Below are 25,241 nucleotides of genomic sequence, written 5' to 3'. Positions count from 1 at the left end.
CTGAAGTTACAATGGAGGCACAAGAAAGCATTTTACCCCTCCTCATCAGAACAGGAATTCACGTCACCGCATCCAGGAATCATATACAAGAGTGAGAAGAGAAGGAACAGAGCAACGGACTCCACCTGTGACTCACTCTAAAACCCCAATTCCAGAACCCTTTCTTGCTTCCTTGACAGTTTCTGTAAAACACACAAAAGACAACTGTATACTTATACCTAAGTGAAGGAGAAGAGCAGGTGCTGTGCTTTGATAGGACTGGCTGAAAAAGCCTATAGAAATATACATTTTTGTTAGTTTAACAGCAAGTTTAGAAGCTCTTTGGCATCATTAAGGTATTAATTAACTGCTGAATACAGTATTAATATGAATTAAGTCATACCAAAACAACTTAAAAAAGTATTTTCAGGACTTTGTGAAGTGCTAAGTTCATGGCACTGATACAGTTTGGTACACAGCCACCACTCTGTGAGCAGACAGGCAAAATGTTTTAAGAAAAACATCAAGATAGCTTACACAAATTTTCCCAAAGACAGAGCCCAGAGTGAAGTTTCAGGGCAAAATAATTTCTATTCTCTTTAAACACTATGCTTACTTATAGTCAATTTTTTTTTTTTAAGTATAGTCAACTCTTAATTACTTAACATAGACAAAATAAATTTTACAAAATCCCTCTATAAAGCTTAGCATTGGTATGCTTTATATTTATGTAGCATTTAGTTTCCTTAGGCCAAAATTAAACAAGTTCCTGAGAACCCAAACCAATGCGGGCAGGGATCAGGGAGATCTAGATTAAGCATCAAGGAAAACAGAAGGTTTGCTACACATGGATTTGTCCTTCAAGGGTATACCGTTCGCTCCTACCTGGAAACTATTTAATTAGGCTGACAGGACCAAATTAAGACCCAACATCCCATTTCTTTACGGTTCTTTAATTTATATTTCTTGTCTTTGATTTGAAATTTTATATAAATGTAAAATTAAAAAACCTGAAATCTGGAACACTTACTGCAACAATCACTTATTTTGAAAAGTAACACAAGCAAGCAGAGAGAGGGTTAGCTGGGAACACAAGCTCCACTTCTCCACAGATGCCTTATGAATTTCAAAAGCACTGAAAACCTACAGCACATACTCAGCAGAACAGATGAAAACACTGACACTTCATTCACAATTATAGTCTTCCCCAATCTTTATAAAGGTTCCCAAAAAAGGAGCATGTGTTTTACTAAGGATGGACTTGAAGATGCCAGCCCATTCAGCTATTTATAAGCAGGGATAAAAAGATTAAATCGTAAGGTAATACTGGACCCAGCTACTGTACAGGACCGTAGCCAACCATGTGGACGCTCAAGAAAACCTTCTGCCATGCTAAGAACTGAGAGTTCAAAAGGAGGTATCCCAAAAAAATGGACTTTGTTTATTTCGTATGAAAACAGTCCCTGTATCCTGACACATTTCAGTACCATGCATTTATACATTCCAAAAACATTTCCTAAATTTAATTCTCTGGATAAGGCACTGATGGTAAGATGGGAAATCTAAGTAGGCTTCAAAACAAAAACAAAGTAAAACTCCTTGTGATTCAATCCCTAGTCTAGCTAGCATGTTAAAAGTTATAATGCCAGGGCGCCTGGGTAGCTCAGCTTTCGACACAGGTCATAATCCCAGGGTCCTGGGACTGAGCCCCGCCTCAGGCTCCCTGCTCGGCGGGAAGCCTGCTTCTCCCTCTCCCATTCCCCCTCCTCGTGTTCTCTCTCTCTATGTCAAATAAATAAATAAAATTTTAAAAAATAAGTTATAATGCCACTAATAATAGGCTGAAGCCGATGCTTCCTGCTGAGAGAGAAAACTTTTTAATGGAAGAAGAGGTGCTGAAGATCACCTTAAGCCTCTGAAATTGCTGTTGTCCCTGTACTGGTGCAACTGGTGGGGCGGGATGAGCATGACTCTGAACCACCTGGCCTCCATGGGGCTGCACAGCGGCTGGGTGATGATGACTGCTATGAACCGCCGCGATGGTGGGCCCGTGACTGCCAGAGCTCTGCGGTACTGCGGACACCTGAGGAAGACAAAATGCAGACAAGAAACTTCAAGGCTTTTGCGTTCTTCCCCAGATGCATCTAATAGATGTGCATGTATATCTTTGCACACACACACAGAGAACTACAGATCTTCCTTGGCTTACAATGGTGTTACATCCCAATAAACCCATTTTAGGCTAAAAATATCTGACGTCGAAAATGCATTTAATACAGCTACCCTATTGAAAATCATAGCTCAGCTTAGCCTACCTTAACTGTGCTTAGTATACTTACAGTAGCCACAGTTGGGCAAAATCATCTCGTACAAAGCCTATTTTATATGAAAGTGCTGAGTATCTCATAGAATGTGTCGACTAGTATACTGAGAGAAAAATTGGAATGGCGTAAGGGTCTCGGTTATTTACCCTTATGATCGCGTGCAGGACCAGGAGCTGAGGCTGCCACCGCCCAGCACCAGAAGAGTAAAGTACTTCTGTATTGCTAGCCTAAGAAAAGGTCCAGATTCAAAATTCCACGTATGGTTTCTACTGTGTATCACTTTCACATTATCATAAAGGTGAAAAATTGGAAGTCAAGCTATCCTAAGTCAGGGACTGTCAGTAAATAGTAGCCCAAATTTCCCATAAAAGGGAACTGGTGAAATGAAATCACCCATATTACAAGAGAGTTCTCTGCCACTATTAAAATTATATGGCTCAATACTTCTCAAACTATCTATGGCAAAGGACCTGTTTTTTTCTTTTCTTAAATTCCAATCCATCATGGGCCACTACTTTTATAAAACACAATACAAATGAATTACTACAGAAGTGAAATGAAAAATACGTAAGCCCATAATTTCCATTCTCACATTTTACAGATATATTACAAAATTACTATGTCCAAATTGCTGTGTCTAAATATTCTCAATTTCTATACACATGTCATTATAGACTAATAAGAAAATATATACATCAGCCATCTGTGGACCACACTTAGAAGAGCACTGATATAGATGCATATATCTATATCATTATGAACATTCATAATTCATAATCTGTAAATTGAATGTATTCATAATCTGTAAATTGAATGTATTCATGTGTTGCATACAGATTTAAACTTTTAAACATTTCTTTAGAAAAGCACATTACAAAGCAGTATCTATAAATCAATAAAAAGATTTTAAACCTTGGATGACAATAGCAAAATGTTAGCCTTTTATCTTGTGATAATGGGATTAGAGAAGATTTTTATTTTGCTTTGTTTATTTTGCTTACCCTTATTTTCTACTTCTATCCCCATTTGTTTATTTTGCTTATCCTTATCTGCTAAACAAAACTTTCTTCCAAACTGTTAGTGGTTTGGTCTCAGACATAATTATTTTCTACTCTTTCTCTCATCCTCTTATAAGCTTAGAATGAAATAAAGCACAAGCTCCTTTCCTTCCGTTTCTATTGCAAAAATGCCACGTAAAATTTCCAAAGCTTTTTTTATTTCCTATTTCAGAATTGTTAATCATCACAGAAGACAACTAAGGACAATATCCTTGATTTGCACTCTCCAAAACAAGGAGACGAAACAACATGAAACTTAATCTAAGCAGTGGAAGTTGTATACTACAATGTAAGAGAAGATTAATTATTTTTCAAGTCCCCACAAATTTATAAAGATCCCCCTGGACGTGGAGCACCTGGTGGCTCAGTGGGTTAAAGCCTCTGCCTTCAGCTCAGGTCAGGAGTCCAGGGTGCTGAGATCAAGCCCCACACTGGGCTCTCTGCTCCGCAGGCAGCCTGCTTCCCTTCCTCTCTCTGCCTGCCTCTCTGCCTACTTGTGGTCTCTGTCTCTGTCAAATAAATAAATAAAATCTTAAAAAAAAAAAAAGATTCCCCTGGACAGAGGGGAGAATGGGAAATAGACAACTACTTACAAATCCACACAAAGGAGAGTTACACATTAGGAGTAAAAAGAAACTATTTAGACAATTCTGAAAGCTATAATATATCTCTAGCAAGAAGGGTTATTATTCTGAGCTTCTATATTCCAACATGTATGTTTTGAACAGTTTTTTAAAAGGCTTAATTGGAGCTTATACATACTTGAGATGACTGGTTTTACATGAGCACATTATAGTTTCTAGTATATGAATAGATGCAACCATCCCAAGTACAGGAAACAGTCATCAAATCTGTTCAGATACAAGTAATCACCCAAGGAAAACAGCCTTTCTTTCTTCCAAGATCTAACTTAAAGGTTCAATCTGCAACAGTCCTCTGACTGCAGCCCTCAGTCCCAAAGGAGGACATGGTATTACTTCAAGGGGGATCCCTGAGAAAGAATGACACCTAAAGAATCACCATTTCCTACTTCACCTGGATTTCCCTCTTCTTTGTTTTTCTTATAATAAATTCTGAGAAATTTATGAAGTTATAGAATTGCTAGATCAAAAAGTAATTAAAGAATCTGCCACAAGTGTCAAACTGCTTTCCAGAAAGGTTACACTAGGGGCGCCTGAGTGGCTCAGTGGGTTAGGCCTCTGCCTTTGGCTCAGGTCATGATCCCGGGGTTCTGGGAGCCCGCATCGGGCTCTCTGCTCTGCGGGGAGCTTGCTTCCCCTTTCTGCCTGCCTCTCTGCCTACTTGTGATCTCTGTCAAAAAAATAAATAAAATATATTAAAAAAAAAAAAAAAAAGATTTTGAAGGGGTGGGGGATGGGAGGTTGGGGGGTCCAGGTGGTGGGTATTGGAGAGGGCACGGATTACATGGAGAACTCGGTGTGGTGCAAATATAATGAATACTGTTACGCTGAAAAAATAAAAAACTAAAAAATATATATATAAAAATAAAAACACACAATGTGGTAACTAATTTGAATTTAAATTAAAAATTATAAACTCTCAAAAAAAAAAAAAAAAAGAAAGAAAGAAAGGTTAAACTAATTTATGTTTCCAGTAACAGCCAGAACTTTTTAAGTCACTAACGAGTTAGGCTGAAGGTCTCTCCAGACCAGGTAAATAAATTATGATTCAGACTGACCTAGATTGGAATATTAAAAATGTAGTGATTTCTTAAAAATTACCTAGATCTAGGGACACCTGGGTGGCTCAGTTGGTTAAGCAGCTGCCTTCGGCTCAGGTCATGATCCCAGCGTCCTGGGATCGAGTCCCACATCGGGCTCCTTGCTCATCAGGGAGCCTGCTTCTCCCTCTGCCTCTGCCTGCCATTCTGTCTGCCTGTGCTTGCTCTCTCTCCCTCTCTCTCTCTGACAAATAATTAAAAAGAAAAAAAAAATTACCTAGATCTATACATATGTATTCAAGTGCAAAGCTGTCCACTATATATTAAGTGAAAAGAACAAAGAGCAGAACAGTATATATCATTCATATCACATAAAAAGAGAAGTGTAGGTAGGCAGGTGAATATAGGTAACCTAAGAAATCACGAATGGGTTGAAGTCTGAAGGGGCAGAGAAAGAAGTCATCTTGGATCATTTAAAAAAAAAAAAAACCATGGTGATATTTACTTTCACAATTAAAAAGGGCAAAAAACAAATTTCTTCCATTTCTACAAAACAGTAAACAGACAAGAGATGAAAGATCAGCACCGGTCAGGACGTGGAATGATAAAACTCTTCCTCATATACCCTCAAACCTGTTGAGTGGTCTGCAATAAGATAAGGAGTTTATACCTGGATGTCAACCAATTGCTTCACTTAATAATAAGCACACTATTCAATTTAGCTGCCTTTGTTTCCCCATGGCCAGACTTCTTTTTAAATTAAAAAAAAGTAGTACATTGCTTTAAATTCTGGTGCAAGGTTATCTTGTCACGGATTGCCACTGTGAGCACCACTGCACTAGGAGAGACAGTCACACAGCACCACTACAACAGTAAAAATCTGGTAATAGCGTGAGAGTCCAGCAAAAGAAAAATGGGTAAGCAGACAGGATATAGTCATGTAATTCACTGAAGAGTGAAAATGACTCAGATATTTACACACAAAAATATGGGTAAGTCTTGGGAACCGCACTGAGTGAAAAAAAGTGAGTTAAAGAAAAAAATATAAGGGTGCCTGCCTGGCTCAGTGGGCAGAGCATGTGACTCTTGATCCCAGGGTTGAAAGTTTGCATCCCAAGGTGGGTGCGGAGATTACTTAAATAAAATCTTTAAGGGGCACCTGGCTAGCTCAGTCGGTGGAGTATGCAACTCTTGATCTTGGGGTTATGAGTCTGAGTCCCACACAGAGTGTAGAGATTACTTAAAAACATTTAAAAAAAAGAAATAACTAAAAAATAATAAAAAATTAAAAACCTGTGTGGTGAGTACCCAAGTATACACTGTTTTTGTTATTTGCTGTATCTTATTTACAGATATCCCATAGACGTTAATTGTATCTAACTGGATGTTTAATCCAATATTTTTTCATTGGACAAAATCACCAATGCTCCTCCCTTACACTAAGTCCCCCGCTGTGCTCCAGCTCACCTGATAGCTGGGTGTCACGGAGTACTGAATTCCTGTGGCTGACTGCATGGTCTCGGACACTGCTTCATACACAGGAGGGGCAGGGGCAAGCACCCGGTGCTGGTGAGGAAAAGCCTCTGTGCTACCAGGGATCCGACGCTGCTGGGCCGCATACACCGGTGACTCCTGGTCATCCAAACGTCGCTTCATTCTGCGCTCATGCTCAGGGATGCACCACAAAACCTGCAGAAACCAAAAGCACCGACATGCAAACCAGTTCACACACCAATGTGATGTGTACAACAGAGGACTGGGCACCCAAATTTATTAAAAGCTCAATTCCCAAAACCAACTATTGACTTCATCCTGGAGATGATCACTGGCTAGTTTAGGTGCATGCTTGCACACACAGCTCCCACAGTGGATGGCTTTATCACAACTCAAAGACAGAAGTTTAAATAATAACACATTCTGAATTAACTTGGGACTACAGAGTCAAAAAATAACCTCCAATTTAAAAACATGAAAATATACCTTTCTTTTCTTTATTCTCTAGTTTTCTCCTCAAATGCCACCACTCCTAACATCAATGACATATTCACAAGCTACAAAAACATTCAAGTGCTTCTTTCTAATTCCTCTCAAAACCTAGTACTATAACTGTGGTCTAATTTTTAAAATATCAATAGTTTCAACAATTAAATACAATCATGAAAGAGCAGTAGGCCAAGAGTAAGAGGACAATGGTTCTAGTCTTGCCGATTTAAAGAGCTATGTACATTTCAACAACTTCCTCATTCCAAGAGTTTGTTTCTCCAACTATAAAATGACAGGGTTGGAAAAGATCATCTTTAGGTTACTTCCGACTCTAACATTCCTTAACACTAAGGAGATTCCAGAATCCCTTCTTAATAATATTCCTCTGTGGAGGCAGGATGCAAAAAGTCTAATAATATTCTGACTAGGAATCCAGTCTGGTCTTTTCGGGGCTTTTCCAACAGCCAAAGCTTCTTCAAGGTAGGGTTCTCTACAACTTTGCATTCTCCACAGTCCTACCACTTCACACACTCAAATACTGACCATGCAGAAGGGAAAGAATGAGAGTAATCATTAATATAGTAATAATTAGCATATAATGACTCCTAAACACCATTCTACACAATTTATAAATATTACTATAATCCCCACAACAACCCTATAAGCAAGGTGCTATTATTCTCTATTTTATAAGTGAGGAAACAAACATAATGACTAAGTAAACTGCCCAACGCTGCACAGCTAACAGGCGAATTTTATTTGGTGAACAGGTGAATTTGGTGAATTGATATTCCAGTTTTGGCTGCAGAGCTAACAGGTAAAGGTGGAATATAAATTCACCAAATCTACCTCCAGAGCCTGAATTTTTTTTTTTTTTAAGATTTTATTTATTTATTTGACAGAGAGAGAGATCACAAGTAGGCAGAGAGGCAGGCAGAGAGAGAGGAGGAAGCAGGCTCCCTGCTGAGCAGAGAGCCCGATTCGGGGCTCGATCCCAGGACACTGGGATCATGACTTGAGCCAAAGGCAGAGGCTTTAACCCACTGAGCCACCCAGGAGCCCCTTGAGCCTGAATTCTTAATCACCTCAGTATCACCTACCTCTCACAGGGTAAGAAATAAAGGGAGAAGAGTCCCTTTACTTAGTTAAGACACACACGCACTGAGCAACTTCAGCTTTCTTTGATCTCTCCCACACTTAGCTCATTCATCCTTTCAGGCTCAACCCAACAAAAGCAGGAAGGCTTGGCAGCATTCACTCTTTAAATGAGCAAATATTCAGGGAGCAGAAATGAAGGAGGCAGGTGTCCTATAAAAGCTTAAAAACTATTTGGGAAGACCATATACAGCCTCACTAGTAATCAAAGAAATATAAAGTAACATGACACTTACCCAAAAGCAACAGGCAGAAATGAAAAGAGAATGATGATACTGAGTGTGGGTGAGGGTATACGGAAATACTACTGGCAGAAGTTTTAACTGGCAGAGACTATGGGTTGGCAACTTATAGTATCCATTAAATTTTTAAAGATTTTATTTGTTTATTTGACAAACCGAAATCACAAGTAGGCAGAGAGGCAGGCGGGGGGTGGGGAAGCAAGCTCCCTGTCGAGCAGAAAGCCCAACATGGTGCTCGATCCCAGGACCCTAGGATCATGACCCAAGCTGAAGGCAGAGGCTTTAACCCACTGAGCCACCCAGGTGCCACTCCATTAAATTTTTAAAGTTAAAATGGTCATACCCTTTCACATAGCAATTCCACTTCCAGGTGTCTATCCTATACATCTGCCAAGTATATTTACTGCAACAAAGTATGAAAAATCTAATGTCTATCCATAACTGAATGAACTTAATACATCCATATTGGGTAAACTATGTAGCAATTAGAAAGACTGGGGTTCCTCTATAAAGAAAGCCCTCCAAAACATACGATTAAGTGAAAAGAACAAGCTACAGAATATATACAGTGTGATTTCAACACTCACACAGAATGTATTCTTTAGCTTTGTGCTTCTCATTGTAAATTTTGCATCATCAGAAGGAAAAAGCTATAAACAAATACTGAACTCTGGATAAGGATACGCATGCTCAAGTACTTAAGTGAAAGTGTACTAATGTTTGAAATTTACTTTGAAATACATTGAGAAATCAGTCTGAATTAGTAGATGGAAGAACGGATATACGACAAAGCAAGTACTATAAAATGGTAATGTAAAATCTAGTGTGCATAAGAGTATTCACTGTAAAATTCTACCAACTTTGCTGTGTATCTGAAATTGTTCTTTTTTTTTTTTTAAGATTTTATTTATTTATTTGACAGAGAGAGCTCACAAGTAGGCAGAGAGGAGGCAGAGAGAAGGGGTGGGGAAGCAGGCTCCCGGCTGAGCAGAGAGCCCGATGAGGGGCTCGATCCCAGGACCCTGTGATCATGACCCGAGATGAAGGCAGAGGCTTTAACCCACTGAGCTACCAGGCACCCCTGAAATTGTTCTTAATAAAATGTTGGGAGGAAGGGCTAACAATACAAACCAGGTCATGAACGGTACAAGTAAGTACTTATAAATTTGGTAAGGAGTAGAAATGTGTATACTAGAAAAAACTCTACAGAGAAGGTAAATGTTTGGTTATATCCTGAAAATTGGAAATGAATTAGGGCATGAGGGTACAAAGGATGAGAGTAAAATATTACAGTAACTTTGGACATACAGGTGATAACAAGCCATTTACAGCCTTTGACAATTCATTTACTCCACAAATAATTCCCAAGAATCTACACATGCCAGACCCTGTGCTTTATGCGGGAGACCAGTACTGAACAGGACAGATTTCCTGCCCCACAACAAAGTCTTCCAAAAATGACTGCTATTAAGTCAATGTGCTCCTCCCAAGAGTCCTGTCAGATGGGCACACCCAGAACTTTTATTTAGAGGGAAAGTGATACTCAAAAGAAATTAAGTGACTTGTTCAAGGTCACATGGCAAGGAGCTAGAATCTTTCTCCTTGGAATGCATGACCAATCTGGAGTAGAAATACTGGACAGACAATAGTATCCTTGCTTGCAGAGAGGTCAGTGAAATTCCAGACTATCAGTATTTGAATGCCAAATAATGGAGCCACAAGAGTCAGACACAAAGCTACTTTCAAGCCCTGCTTCAGCTGACAGATTTTCATCTGCCACTATGGCCTCCAATGGTTTCAGATTTGGAGCTTACACTGTTATCAGAATTTTAGTCTATGAAGATAGAATTTAAACAAGGAAACAAGGGGGGAAAAAGCACTTTGAGGGACAGAAATTAGTGAAGAAGGACTAACGTGAACAAACAATGGCAGCGGAACACTTAAAAAGTCATCTGGCCATGTGTTATAATAAAAAGTGGGAATAGGGACGCCTGGGTGGCTCAGTTGGTTGGACGACTGCTTTCGGCTTAGGTCATGATCCTGAAGTCCCGGGATCGAGTCCCACATCTGGCTCCCAGCTCCACGGGGAGTCTGCTTCTCCCTCTGATCTTCTCCTCGCTCATGCTCTCTCTCACTGCCTCTCTTTCAAATAAATAAATAAAATCTTAAAAAAAAAAAAAAAAAAAAAAGTGGGAATAGCTCCAAATCATCATGCAAAGAAATCATAATTCCCAAATAAAGCAAGCAGAGAAGGATAATTCTGATATTGCAGGGCAGTATTCTGGAATAGGACAGAACAACCAGTAAGCCACTGTGTCACATTTCAGACAAATTTTAGAAGGGCAGAAGTAAAAGCTAACCCTTTCAGAACGATAAATATAATAACCAATTTTCTAGTTCTACACCTAAAATGGCTTTCATTACAGTAAAAATTTGGCCTCCTAGAAATCCAGACAGTTCTCCATGCTTATTAAAATCCAAACAGAAAATCCAACTTTCAAAAATCTTATCTTTTCATTTAGATTAAATTTTACAAATTAGGGGCAGCACCTGGGTGGCTCAGTAGGTCAAGCATCCGACACTTGATCTCAGCTCAGGTCCTGATCTCAGGGTTGTGAGATCAAGCCCTTCTTTATTGGTTTATAAAACTAAGGAATAAGCAACAAATAAATTCCATAAACTGGCTTAAACAGAGATGACAGAATTAAAAAAGTAAGAGAGTGTATGAACAAACTAAATTGCTCTATTATGGAGGCTTTTAAGAATACAACTTTCTTTTTGAAATGCATTTAATTTATGGTTGACCCTTTATAGTGCCCCTTAATTTTGTACTGTTATCCTGAATTAGACACATTTTTAAGTTCCTTTATTTATGTAATTTAAAAAATCCTCCAAAATTGGGGCACCTGGGTGGCTCAGTGGGTTAAAGCCTCTTCCTTCGGCTCAGGTCATGATCTCAGGGTCCTGGGATCGAGCCCCGCATCGGACTCTCTGCTCAGTGGAGAGCCTGCTTCCTCCTCTCCTCTCCTCTCCTCTCCTCTCCTCTCTCTCTCTCTCTCTCTCTCTCTCTCTCTCTGCCTGCCTATCTGCCTACATGTGATCTCTGTCTGTCAAATAAATAAATAAAATCTTTAAAAAAAAAAAAAATCCTCCAAAATTGTTCTCTTATTGGTGGTCAGCATCACATAAAATCATATTAAAATGTCAGTTTTAATGGTCAGTTTATATCAATAAATACTGTGGAAAGATGGAAAGTTTCTCTTCAAAAGCAAATAAATTCTTATCAAAGCATATACTGAGGGGCGCCTGGGTGGCTCGGTGGGTTGAAGCCTCTGCCTTCAGCTCGGGTCATGATCCCAGGGTCCTGGGATCGAGCCCCGCGTCAGGCTCTCCGCTCCTTGGGGAGCCTGCTTTCTCCTCTCTCTCTCCGCCTGCCTCTCTGCCTACTTGTGATCTCTGTCTGTCGGGTAGATAAATGAAATCTTAAAAAAAAAAAAAAAAAAAAAGCATATACTGAAATGTAATCATGTACTTCAATCCAGTGTAACTGCCCACCAGTCAACCTCAAAGCCTGTCCAAAAAACCACTTTTGGAGGGGCATCTGGGTGGCGCAGTCAGTTAAGCATTTAATTCTTGGTTTCAGCTCAGGTTCTGATCTCAGAGTTGTGAGGTCAAGTCCTGCATCAGGCTCTGCACTCAGCACTGAGTCTGCTTAAGACCCTCTCTCCCTCTCCCTCTGCCCCGCCCCTGTGTGCCCTCACACACTCTCCCTCTTAAATAAAAATCTTAAAAAAAAAAAAAAAATCCACTTCTGGATTTAAATCTGCTAGAAAAGGAAAAGTATCCCAAAATAAATGAAAAATGCCATCTATTTAATTTTCCATTTTATACAAAATAATAGCTCCACAAAATAAACAACCTGTTCTTCTTAAAACACAAGACCTAATAATACCCAAGCACCCTGCATCCGTTTTACATTCTTCTAATGAAGTGGGCCTTAACCAGGAGAGTTTGCCAGACCCCTCCAACCCCCCACCCCCCGCCAGCACATCTGTCAATTTCAGAAGCCATTCTGGGTTATCACAGGGGACAGGAGTACAACTGACATCTCATGAATTCCCAAACATCCTAAAATGCACAGGATAATCCCCCACAACAAAGAATTATTTGGCCAAAACCTAATATAATGCTAACCCCATTTGGTACAAACCTTTTGTGAGCTTTGGTGGGATTATATCATACTGTGGTATAACAACAATTTTTGCCAAAGTAGCTCAGAACAGTCATCATGCTTGTTCAAAATATATCACTGCCTTTTTTTTCTTTAGGTTTTATTTATTTATTTGACACAGAGAGAGAGAGAGAGATCACAAGTAGGCAGAGAGGCAGGAAGAGAGACAGGGGGAAGCAGGCTTCCTGCTGAGCTGAGAGCCCGATACGGGGCTTAATCCCAGGACCCTGAGCAGCATCATGACCTGAGCGGAAGGCAGAGGCTTAACCCAATGAGCCACTCAGGCACCCTATCACTGCTTTTTTTATGACATGTGATTTACCTTGAACCCTTGCTGTATCAGAAAAACTTATTTACCATTTGGGTGAAAAACAACTTTATTAGAAACTTTAGTAAGAATTTACTATTTATTTACTATTACTATTTATTTACTATTACTATTTAATACTATTACTATTTACTATTTATTTATGCGCCTAGGTGCATCCAGGTGGCTCAGTCGGTTGAACACTGGACTCCGATTTCTGCTCAGGTTGTGATCACCCAGTGGTAGTGGGATCAAGTCTTGCATTGGGCTCCACTCTCCATGGAGTAGATTGGATCTCTCTCCCTCTGCCCCTTCTGCCTAATCCTCCCCCCCACTCACACAAGCGCCTGTGCACACACTCTCTCTCTAAATTAAATAAATAAATCTAAAAAAAAAAAAAAAAAAAAAGGTGCCTGGGTGGTTCAGTCGGTTAAGCGTCTGACTCTTGATTTCAACTGGGGCCATGATCTTAGTGTTGTGAGATCAAGCCCCAGGTTGACTTCCACACTCAGCAGGGAATCTGCTTGAGATTCTCTCTCTCCCCCTGTCCGTCTATCCCTCCCCCATCTCTAAACTAAAAATAAATAAATTTTCTTAAAAAGAATTTATATAGGGGTACGTGAGTGGCTCAGTTGGTTAGTGTCTGCCTTTGGCTCAGGTCATAATCCCAGGGTCCTGGGATCAAGTCCCACACTGAGCTCCCTTCTTAGCAGGGAACCTACTTTTCCCTCTCCCTTTCCCCCTGCTGTGCTCTCTGTCAAATAAATAAATAAAATCTTTAAAAAAAAAAAAAGAACTTAAATAGCAAATCCTAATTTTTATTTCCTACTTCCCTGGTTTTGAATATATAAATACCCAAAACAGTTAATATCCTTTAAAATGCAACTGACTGGGGTGCCTGGGTGGCTCAGTGGGTTAAGCCTCTCTGCCTTTGGCTCAGGTCATGATCCCAGGGTCCTGGGATTGAGCCCCACATTGGGCTCTCTGCTCAACAGGGAGTCTGCTTCTCCCTCTTCCTCTGCTCCTCTCCCTGCTCATGCTCTCTTCTCAAATAAATCAATACAATCTTTTAAAAAAACGAATCTCCAGTAGCTTGTAATGAATAAAGCTACGTCTGTTGCAAAAATATCTGTAAGAAAAAGAAATGACAAGGACAGAAAATTTCAACTGAGGGGCGCCTGGGTGACTCAGTGGGTTAAACTCAGGTCATGATCCCAGGGTCCTGGGATTGCATGTGGCTCTCTGCTCAGCAGGGAGCCTGCTTCCCCCCTCTCTCTGCCTACTTGTGATCTCTGTCAAATAAATAAATAAAACCTTTAAAAATAAAAAAAATAAAATGAAACTGACAAGTCACCAAATACCACACATGAGGTTGGAACATAGCCATTCTGTAATTCTTTTTTTTTTTTTTAAGATTTTATTTATTTATTTGAGAGAGAGACAGTGAAAGAGAGCATGGCGAGGAGAAGGTCAGAGGGAGAAGCAGACTCCCCATGGAGCTGGGAGCCTGATGTGGGACTCGATCCCGGGACTCCGGGATCATGACCTGAGCCGAAGACAGTCGTCCAACCAACTGAGCCACCCAGGCGTCCTGCCATTCTGTAATTCTGACTTCAGAATTAAGTAAAGTTCTAACTTATCACCACTTTGGGATTTTTTTTCTTTTTTTGTATTACCACACACAATACTTTGAAAATTTAATTCTTAATTTTATTGGCAAGGACAATCATCTTCTTTGCTCCACAGCTGCAAGCATTCTCAGTTTTAGGCTAATAAACGCCAATTAGAATGATCTATCCAATGTTGTTTTTTCAATTCTATATCCTGTTTCCTTCCAATCACTTCTGTACACCTGCCTTTAGCAAATGTCCACTCACAAGTCAGTTTCAGTGCATAAACATCCTAGAAGATGAAAGAACACAATCATATACCCTTTTAGCAAATTGAAATGGTTTTGATTGACGTTAAAACACTTCATTCTGAAGTCCTTCCTGCTGAACAACTACCTGGATGATATCATTATTTCTTACCCACCCCTCAAAAATACATGGTGTACATGTTACCTTCTTCATTCTGAAAAAATTCATCATATTGTCACCTAAAGACTACATAGTCTGCGAAGAGGCGCACAGTTTTACCACCATCGCCCCAGTCTAGCCGGCTGCTGTCTGCTGGACTGTGTCTGTACACTAGCTCCTCTGATACCTGTGAAGGGTTTTCCTCTGTTTTTATTTCTCTTTGCCATTACAGGAGGCAAAAAAATGAAAGATTACCAAATACGTTCCCTGAAAGCTTAAAAAAGTTGTAAAAATAGTATTAAAAATGGTCATATACCTTTCACTCAGATTCCCCAGCTGCTAATGTCTTACAGATTGTTTAAGATGGTATCTCCCAACTTTTTCTACACCATCTTGGAAGATGCTGTAATGCTTCAGGCAAAGCAGTAAGAAAATTGAAGTGTATAGTGGTGATTTATTTTACCACTGCATTATCCTTCTAGGCAATGCCATCATTCTCCCCTTTTCTTATTATTTTAGTCTCTTTTAGCATAATAGGGAATAATTGATGAGCAATGATGAAATAATTCGTAGGATGATGAAATACCAAAATGTTTCAAGCTACAGGAAAACTAAGATCATTAAGATCCCATAATATAGGGATGCCTGGGTGGCTTATTCAGTTAAGAGTCTGTCTTTGGGGGCGCCTCAGTGGTTCAGTGGGCTGAACCCTCTGCCTTTGGCTCAGGTCATGATCCCAGGGTCCTGGGATGGAGCCCCGCATTGGGCTCTCTGCTCGGCGGGGAGCCTGCTTCCCTTCCTCTCTCTGCCTGCCTGTCTGCCTACTTGTGATCTGTCAAAAAAAAAAAAAAAGGAGTCTGTCTTCGGCTTGGGTAGTGATCCCGAGGTCCTGGGATCAAGTCCCCTGTTGGGATCCCTGCTCAGTGGGGAGCCTGCTTCTCCCTCTGCCGCTCCCTCTGCTTGTGCTCTCTCTGGCAAATAAATCAATAAAAATTTTTAAAGATCCCATAATATAGTTCAGATGTATAAACGGTAATAGCTAAAATGAGTTTATCTCATTAAAATGAAAATAAGTAAATTCTCTCTTTGGTATAAAACAGACTGAACATAAATAACAGAAGATATGCTAGCTACAGCTATGAAGAAAGCATTGTAATTATGACCGGAGGAAGTGCTTGGGTGGCTCAGTCAGTTAAGCATCCAATTCCTAATTTTGGCTCAGGTCATGATCGCAGGATTGTGAGATCGAGCCCCCACTTTGGGCCCCATGCTGAGTGTGGAGCCTGCTTAGAATTCTCTCTCTTGCCCTCTCCCTATGCCCCTCCCCACCCCCACCTCACACTCTCTTGTTCTCTCTTGAAAAAGAATAGGACTTGAGACAGTTAACAGGACAGGTAGATGTGTCACTTAACCTCATCCTGTATTTACTCTATTAGCTATTTGCCCCTACACAGGCCTGGGCACATATACCTTTAACCAGCTTTGTTTTCTCCCCTGTGCATAGCATACAGTCTTGCCTATGGCAAAATTCAAATCACTCACTCATTCATACATGCAACCTCTAATATTTATTGAGCACATAGCACGTCCCAGGCATTCTTCTTGGAGCTAGAGAAATAGCAGTAAACCAAAAAGTCTCCTCCTTCATGAAGTTTACATGAAGAGGGAGAAAAAGACAGTACACATGGTGTTCAGAACACTAGACAGTGACAAGCACTAAGAAGAAAAAGAGAAGGGTTTTTGAAATTTTACATAAGAGTGACTAAAGAATACCTCACTGATACAGTAACTTTTGGGTAAAAGAAGTGGAGAGCTAACCATGCGGAAATCAGTGAGGAAGAATTACAGGCAGAGGGAAAAGGAAATGCAAAGACCCTGATGCATATCTGTGCTTAATATTTTCCAAGAACAGCAAAAAGGCTGTATAACTGGAACAGAATGAAGGAAAAAACAGACTGATAGAAAATGTAGTCAGAGAGGTAATGGGGTTGGGGACAGTGGGTAAGGAGCATACTGTGTTTGTTCTCAGAAGTCATAATGAGGATTCAAGCTTAATCACCAGACTGACCTGGGAAGGCACTGGTGGGTTTCAAGCAGAAAAGTGACATGGTCTGAGTTAGGTTTTAAAAAAGACTCACTTGGACTGTTGTGCTAAGAACAGCCCAAGAGGAGCTGAATAATAAAGCAGAGGGAACAGTTAAGGTAACTGAAACAATTCAAGCTAGAGATGTACTTACATTCACTGCTACGGTTGGGAGTAGGGTGGTGGTGGTGGTGGTATTTAGTGATCAAATTCTGAGTAGTATTTTGAGTATAGAGCAAAAAGGATTTACTGAAGATTAAATACAAGTAAGACAGAAAAAAAGAGGTCAAAATGCCTATTAAATATCCAAGAAGAAATATGAAGTGGGCCACGGGTTATGCTCATCTATAGTACAGGGGAGAGGTCTGCAATTAAAGAAAGCTGGGAGTTATCAGCATTGTTTGGATTTTAGAAAGGTGAGAGTATACAAGGTAACTCTCCTTAATCAAGCACATTCACATCTCTGCACCACGTGAGACAGCCTAGACTGGGCTGGTGGCCTTAATCAGTTGTGGAACCAAACTTACCAAACAAAAATTCTTACGCATCAGAACTGCAGATAGGGATTATAGACATATATGTATCTTTCATTAGCCCACCAGTCCGCAAGGATATCATATCGCAGGACTGAGGAAGTGCCCACAGCCATGATGCTCTAAGTACAAATAACATGCAGACACACGAGACAGAAAGGTGATGAGTAGTTCAAAAACAAAAGAAGGGAAGGGCAAAAAAAGAGACGTATGCCTTCGAAACTGCTACTAATAAATGCTTAACTTTGAAGCCATTTGCAACCAAAGAGATGTAGTTAACAAACTTTAAAATGCAATATGAGTTCAGTTCGTATACTTTTTATCACCTATTATGTGCCAATATTATTCTAGGCACAGAGGCTATCACAAAAATTAAGTTCCAGCCTAGATGGGCTAAGTTAATGGTACAGCTCTTGCTGAGGAAAACCAGTTGCCCCGCAAATGTATAGGGGCAAAAACCTCTATACGTTTGATTATATTTGACAACAAATCTCACTAGGCATGTCTTCTGAAGAGAGACCCCAAAATAAAATTACATAATTAAAGGAAGCCAAGGTTTTCTGGTATTTTTAATATGTTGTTAAAAGACAATTAAGACAGATAACTGTCTAAATACAATTAGAATTTACACTTAGGGGTGCCTGGGTGGCTCAGTTGGTTACACATCAGACTCTGGATTTTGGCTCAGGTCATGATCTCAGGATCATGGGATCAAGCCCCACATTGGGCTCTGTGCTGAGCAGAGTCTCCTTGTCCCTCTCCCTCTGCTCCTCCCTCGCCCACCCCTGCTTTTTTTCTCTCAAATAAATAAAATCTTAAAACAAAAAAAGTGGCAGGAGGCACGTGGGTCGCTCAGTCAGTTAAACATTCAACTCTTGATCACAGCTCAGGTCTTGATCTCCAGGTCATGAGTTCACACCCCACGTCAGAAGGAACCTACCTTAAAAAAAAAAAAAAAAAAAAAAAAAATGGCACAAACCCAAAATTCTTTGAAATGTTTGTAAATAAGATAAAGCAATAATGGCAGAATACACTATCCTGCTGGATACGCTGCTGAATAACCTTAACCTTAACAAAAAAGTATCCAGAAGTATTACTTGAGCTGTAACCAGAAAAAAGATAAAAATCCCAAGATATTACTTCTACTACTCACTTACTGAAGGAGAACTAGGAAGGCACGTGAAGGAAAGGAAGTATTAGGAAACAATAGCTGGCCATATTAACATATCTTGAGCTTCACATGGTAGCAGTAACATATGTGCCAAGTCCATAATTTCTTCACTATGATTCTTATTCTTAAACACCTTCCAAAGCAGTAGAAGCAATCAGGTCTATAAACTGAAGAGAACAGGATTCACAAACTCTAGAAGAGACTACAATTCATGTGTGAAAAATGCCACTCTTTCTAACACCCCAAAACACTCTCTAGGGGTACTCTGAGATGTCTAAGTTCATCCATTCAACAACCTGCTTCATCTGGATCTATGATTTCAAGATTCATCCTCCTGCTGCTCATTCAGTGTCATCTCCTCCTCCACCCCAAAAGTAAGGCCTCCCTCCTCTGAATTCCTTGCAGCTCTCTACAGTTGGCTCTTATGGCACTCGATCTCCACTGATGTGTAATAAAATCATCATGTGAATATCTGCCTTTCCTTCTAAGAATGTAAACTTTTCTGGGACAAAGACTCTTCCTGTGTCAGCCCAGGGCTACTTAAGAAGGTGGTCAAGAAATGGGTGTTGACCCAGTTCCCCTTTAGAATCAGAGTTCCAATCTTTTCCCTCAGAGCTGCTTTCAAAAGCACAATGCTGGGTCCTCAAAAAATTAAACACAGAATTATCATTTGATCCAGCAATTCTACTTCTGAGTATATACCCAAAAGAATTCAAAGCACGTACTTGAAGAGGTATTTATATATCCATGTTCTTCGCAGCATTATTCACAATAGCCAAGAGGTGGAAACAAGCCAAATGCCCACCGATATGTGAATCACCAGAAGGTGATATATACATATAATGGAATATTATTCACCGTTAAAAAGGAAGGTAATTCTGACATGTGCTACAACATGGATAAACCCTTGAGGACATTATTCTAAGTGAAGTAAGCCAGACACAAAAGGACAATTACTGTAGGACTCCACTTAAATATCAAGAACCTAGAGTAGTCAAACTCACACAAACATAAAGTAGAATGGTTGCTGCTAGGGGCTGGGGAGAAATTTAAAGGGCCTGTTGGGGTGTTGAGTTTGGGGTGCCTGGGTGGTTCAGTCGATTAAGCGACCAACTCTTGATTTCAGTTCAGGTCATGATCTCAGGGTCCTGAGATCGAGCCCCACAGAGGGCTCTGCACTCAGTGAGGAATCTGCCTCTCTCTTTCCCTTCCTCTCCCTCTGTGCCCCCACCTCATGCACACACTCATGAGCTAAAATTATAAAATGCTTAAAGATAGATAGACAGATAGATAGATAAAGGAGCTGTTGTTTGGTGGGTACAGAGTTTCAGTTTGGAAAGATGAAAAAGTTCTGGATGGATAGTTGTAATGGTTGCACAACAAAGTGGGTGTACTTAATGCCACTGAATTGTACACTTAAAAATAGCTAAATCGGTAAATTTTGTTACATATGTTTTACCTCATATGTTTACATATGTTTTACCTCAATTGTTTTTAAAAGCACACTGCTCCCTCACTGTTTACTATCTTTAGACCAGACACAAATGAAGTGTAGAATTAGGAGCAGGGACTCTGGAACCAGAATGCCAGGGTTCACACCTATCATGGCCACTTACCACAGTTCTAACCTCTCTGTATCACTGTTTCTTCATCTTTAAAACATGGACTTCATAGTACCCACTAGACAGGGTTATCATGAAGATTAAATGGATTAATAAATGTACAGTGCCTAACTCAGTGCCCGTGACATAATGGCTCAATAAATGGAAGTTCTTACTGGGGTGTGTGGGTGGCATAGTCAGTTAAGACTCCCACTCTTGGGGCGCCTGGGTGGCTCAGTCGTTGACTGTCTGCCTTCGGCTCAAGTCAAGATCCCGGGATCCTAGATCGAGCCCCACATCGGGCTCCCTGCTCAGAGGGAAGCCTGCTTCTCCCTCTCCTACTCCCCGTTTGTGTTCCCTCTCTCGCCATCTCTTTCTCTCTCTCTGTCAAATAAATAAATAAATCTTTAAAAAAAAAAAAAAAAAGCCTCCCACTCTTGGTATCAGCTCAGGTCCTAATCTCAACCTGAGCTGGTGCACAGTCTGCTTGAGATTCTCTCTCCCTCCCCCTCTGCCCCCCTCAGCTTGTGTGCGCATGCTCTCTCTTTCTAGGATAAATAAATCTTTATTTTTTTAATTTTTTAAAAAATAAGTCTTTAGGGGTACCTGGGTGGCTCAGTGGGTTAAGCCTCTGCCTTCGGCTGAGGTCATGATCTCAGGGTCCTGGGATCGAGCCCCGCATCATGCTCTCTGCTCAGTGGAGAGCCTGCTTCCCTCTCTCTCTCTGCCTGCCTCTCTGCCTACTTGTGATCTCTCTCTGTCAAATAAATAAATAAAATCTTTAAAAAAAAAATAAATCTTTAGAAAAAAAATGAAAGTCATTTTTCAAGCAGACAGAGGGTACAGTTTTAAAAAGCATGTTAATAGGGCGCCTGGGTGGCTCAGTTGGTTAACCGGCTGGCTCTTGACTGCAGCTCAGGTCATGATCTCAAGGTCCTGGGATGGAGCCCCAGCACTGGGTTCTATGCTCAGGGGGGAGTCTGCTTGAGGATTCTCTCTCTCCCTCTACGCCTGCCCCCACTGCACTCCCCCACCCACTTTGCGCATGCATATTCTCTCAAATAAATCTCTTTTTTAAAAAATAAAAAGTGGGGCGCCTGGGTGGCTCAGTGGGTTAAGCCTCTGTCTTTGGCTGAGGTCATGATCTCAGGGTCCTGGGATCGAGCCCCGCATCGGGCTCTCTGCTCAGCAGGGAGCCTGCTTCTCCCTCTCCCTCTGCCTGCCTCTCTGCCTGCCTACTTGTGATCTCTGTCAAATAAATAAATCTTTAAAAAATTTTCTTTTTAATTAAAAAAAATAAAAAGCATGTTAACTATCATTTTTAGGAGAATCTACAGAAAGTAAAGCTTAACAACTCCTAGTAGTATTACTCAGAAGAGGGAGAAAGCCTTTTAATTTTTTTAAAGACTTTATTTATCTGTCAGAGAGAGTGAGCAAGAGCGAGAGGTCAAGCAGCAGGCAGAGGGAAAGGCAGGCTCCCTGCCCAGGAAGGAGCCTGATGCCAGACTCGATCCCATGACCCTAGGGTCATGACCTGAGCCAAAAACGGACCCCAAACCGAGCTACGCAGGCAGCCCCAGAAAGCCTTTTAAAGCACTTCACTAGGGGGACCCAGGTGGCTCAGTTTTGCTCAGGTCATGATCCCAGGGTCCTGGCTGAACCACGCATAGGGCTCCCTGCTCAGCCAGAACCCTGCTTCTCCCTCTCCCACTTCCCCTGCTTGTGTTCCCGCTCTTGCTGTCAAATAAGTAAATAAAATCTTTTAAAAAATAAATAAATAAAGCACTTAACTAGATTACTGAATGACAGGGACATAATCTTTTAATTCTACTAAAATTGACTAAAATTCGCAGCCATTAACAACTGACTTGAAAAGATCTCCAGTTATCTTGTCTGTATTTCAGATGTAAACAGACTAAGCTTTGCCAATAATCTTATCAAATTACTACATACCTCTTTCCTTAACAAATAAGAAAAACAATCTTACTCTACGGGTAAAACCGTCTTAATTACAAAATGCCAATCTTTCATCTAGGGTCTTAACTCTGACAAAACTATAGTATATATCATACTGATATTTGGAGAGATAAGAAGCATTTATAAAAACTTTCCTATAGTATAACCAGGTTCTTACAATCCTTAAAGCATATCTGGGACTTCTGACCCTGGTGCCCCAAGAGACAACATATTAAGGGCATGATTTAGGTCTTCCGTGTTTCCCAGCAGACAGCACTGCAAATGGTGGGAACAACTATGTGTTGACCAAATCTTCCTCAGTGGTAGACTGTACTATCATCACTATCTCTGGCAATCTATAACATCAGAAAAAACACCCAGGCTTTCTCTCTCCACACCAATTCTACCACAGTCACAACTGCTCAAATGAAAAAGCTACCTTTGCCATTGCTACTTCCTTAACTGAGATGGGACTTACTCTCTTCTCATGAATATGGGCCAGGACATCAAGCTCTCAGTCCCAACTGAACAAAGCAGAAATCCAGAATTTAACTTCAGTTCAGGTATCAGCCAGAGGGCTTGCTCAGATTTTAATCTATAAATATATTCCTCCGCATTTATTTTCTCATGAAAAAATATAAAAAACACACAATTTCTCTTAAGAAAAAAGAATGTATCAATTCAAAGCAAAAAACTCATTTAAAATCATTCATTATGGGGCACCTGGCTGGCTCAGCCAGAAGACCATGTGACTCTTGTCTCCTGAGCTCGATCCCCATGTTGGGTGTAGAGCTTACTTTAAAAAAAAAAAAAAAATTTTTTTTTTTTTAAACAGTTCATTAAACATGAAACGTCCTAAGGCAACTCCCCAAAACAGGTCGGAGGGCAATGCTACGAAAGTCACATACACAAAACTGCATTAGTCCTCGACTTCACCCTCTGTTAACAAAACGGCAAGAACGCTGTTTTACAGAATATAAACAGAAATAGTCTTGATGTTCTAACAGAATTATACAAAACCAGAAGAGGAGGTTTTTCAAGAATACCTATAGTTACCTAAACTGCAACTTATTTCTTTGTGAAATTAAGCTCACATAGCAGAATCACCTGTATGTACAATGAAAGCATTCAAAAATGTAACAGCCGAAGAAATCAGAGTATTTTATTCATTATTTTTTTAAAATCACCATCTTTTATGAACACATCGTTTTAAATAGTAAAATGTAAATCCAACCCTTCCTTTCCTATATCTCAGCCTAGTTAAAGACTTTTTCTGGCTAACTGGATTTGAAATCCTAAGGCACCTAATAGTGGCCAAGTCCAACTACCCACTACCCTATTGGCTCAAAGGAAACCCCGCCCCGAACAGCCACAGTAACTGAACATCAAGGGAACTCCAAGAAAGGTTGTCCCCGGCCACATTTCTAGTCTCTGATGACTCTCCGCCCCTCCCCCCAACAATCACCGCTGCGGAAGCATGGTCACAGCACGAGCAGCCACGCCACCGCAAGACTCCAACGAAAGGACCTTGAGCACCTCTGCCCAATAATTACAATTCGGGGAGGGGGGAGTGGCAGTGACCATGCTCCCAATCTCCAAGGCGGAGCGGTGCCATCGACGCTGCGTGGAGCTAAGCAGAGACAACAGCTCTGGCACCCAGCTCTCCTGCCCCAGGCAAAAGGCATGGCCCAGCCACAGGAGTAAGTCCTGACACCTCCGCAGCTCAGAGTCGGCGGGAGCCCCTCCCACCCCACGGAGACGTAGGGCGGGGCAGATCTGGGCGCCGCGACTCCAAGCCAGACCCGACAGCGGGCTTTCCCGAACCCCGCCTCACTTGCCAAGGAGGCGGAAACCGGGGGGAAGGGGAGGACGGCCTGGGGGAGTGGCATCGCCGCTCCGTACGGCCCCTCCGGCCAACCGGATCCCGAGAAGGCGGAGGAAAGCCGACTTCACGCCCCCTCCCAGCCGCGCCCCGAAGCCACACGCGGGAGACCCCTTGCCCGTCCCCCAACCCCAGCATGCCAGTGCGCGGCTGCCCAGCCGAGGCCCCGCCCACCTCGGGAAGACAGGAGGGGTGGTCGACCGCAAACAGCACTTAGCCAGGGCCGCCCCGCCCCTTTCTCCACAATCGCACGCGCGCGCCGGCCCCGCCCCTGAACGGCGGCGCGAGAGCCCGCCCCCTCCGCGCGCACCGGGACTACGCTCTCCTCCCCCTCCCGCACGAAGAGCTACCCCGCTCCGCCCCCCACCCCCCTCACACATCCACACACCTCCCGCCCGCCTGCTCTACGGGAAGCCGAGGAGGTCAGCCCCCCCCTAAAAATACACACCCTCGAGTCCAGCGTTACCCGCCACCAGGCTCCCCGCCCCGACCCTGGCCCGGCGTGCTCTCACCGCAAAGCTGCTCCGGCCGCTCCTCTCTGCGTGTCCCTCTCGGCGTGAGCCTTGGGCTCAGCAGGGAGGCCCCGAGAACGGCGCAGGCACAGGCCCGCCGAAGCGGACTGGCAGCCTCCTCTCCGCTAACGAAACGGTCACAGGCCCCGGTGCCCAGACTGGGAAGGAGGGAGGGAGGGAGGGAGGGAAACTCCGAGGGGGGAAGGGGAGGGGGGGAAAGATGGAGAAACCGTCTCCGCCGCCTCTACCGCCGCGGCCGCTTCTCTGTTACCCGGGAAATCCCGCCCACTCCCCCGGCCCGCCCCGCAGAGGGAAGACTCAACTTCGCTCCACCACAGGCCGCATTATCCGCCCGTCAAAGGTTTAACCAATCGCTGTGCCCTGCCTGCCGGCTGCCCGCCCCTTCCCCTCGGCTGGGAGGGGAGGGGGAGCCGCTCACCTTCTCCACGCCCCTATTGGCGGGGAGCTTCCCTAACTCAACCCCGCCTATTGGAGACGAATTGCAGAATCCCACCCCCACGCCTC

The 25,241-nt window shown here is 42.0% G+C and overlaps 1 protein-coding gene across 1 annotated transcript in view; it reads right to left on the bottom strand.

The window, feature by feature from the left end:
• LOC111153299 (SIN3 transcription regulator family member A) overlaps positions 1-24,877 on the bottom strand; it is a 69,789-nt gene extending 44,912 nt beyond the window's left edge. The window contains exons 1-3 of the mRNA XM_022512236.1: positions 24,717-24,877; positions 6,510-6,731; positions 1,886-2,062 (exon numbers count right to left, since the gene is read on the bottom strand). Coding sequence (XP_022367944.1) covers positions 1,886-2,062; positions 6,510-6,698 — 366 coding nt within the window. The 5' untranslated portion in view covers positions 6,699-6,731; positions 24,717-24,877. The remainder of the gene's footprint in view (positions 1-1,885; positions 2,063-6,509; positions 6,732-24,716) is intronic.
• Between the last annotated feature and the right edge of the window lie 364 nt (positions 24,878-25,241).

This window comes from Enhydra lutris, unplaced genomic scaffold (genome assembly GCF_002288905.1).
Source record: "Enhydra lutris kenyoni isolate GAN:26980312 unplaced genomic scaffold, ASM228890v2 scaffoldscaffold31, whole genome shotgun sequence".
NCBI lineage: Eukaryota > Metazoa > Chordata > Mammalia > Carnivora > Mustelidae > Enhydra > Enhydra lutris.
The sequence above is the reverse complement of the archived record's forward strand: the minus strand, read 5'-3'. Positions and strand labels throughout refer to the sequence as shown.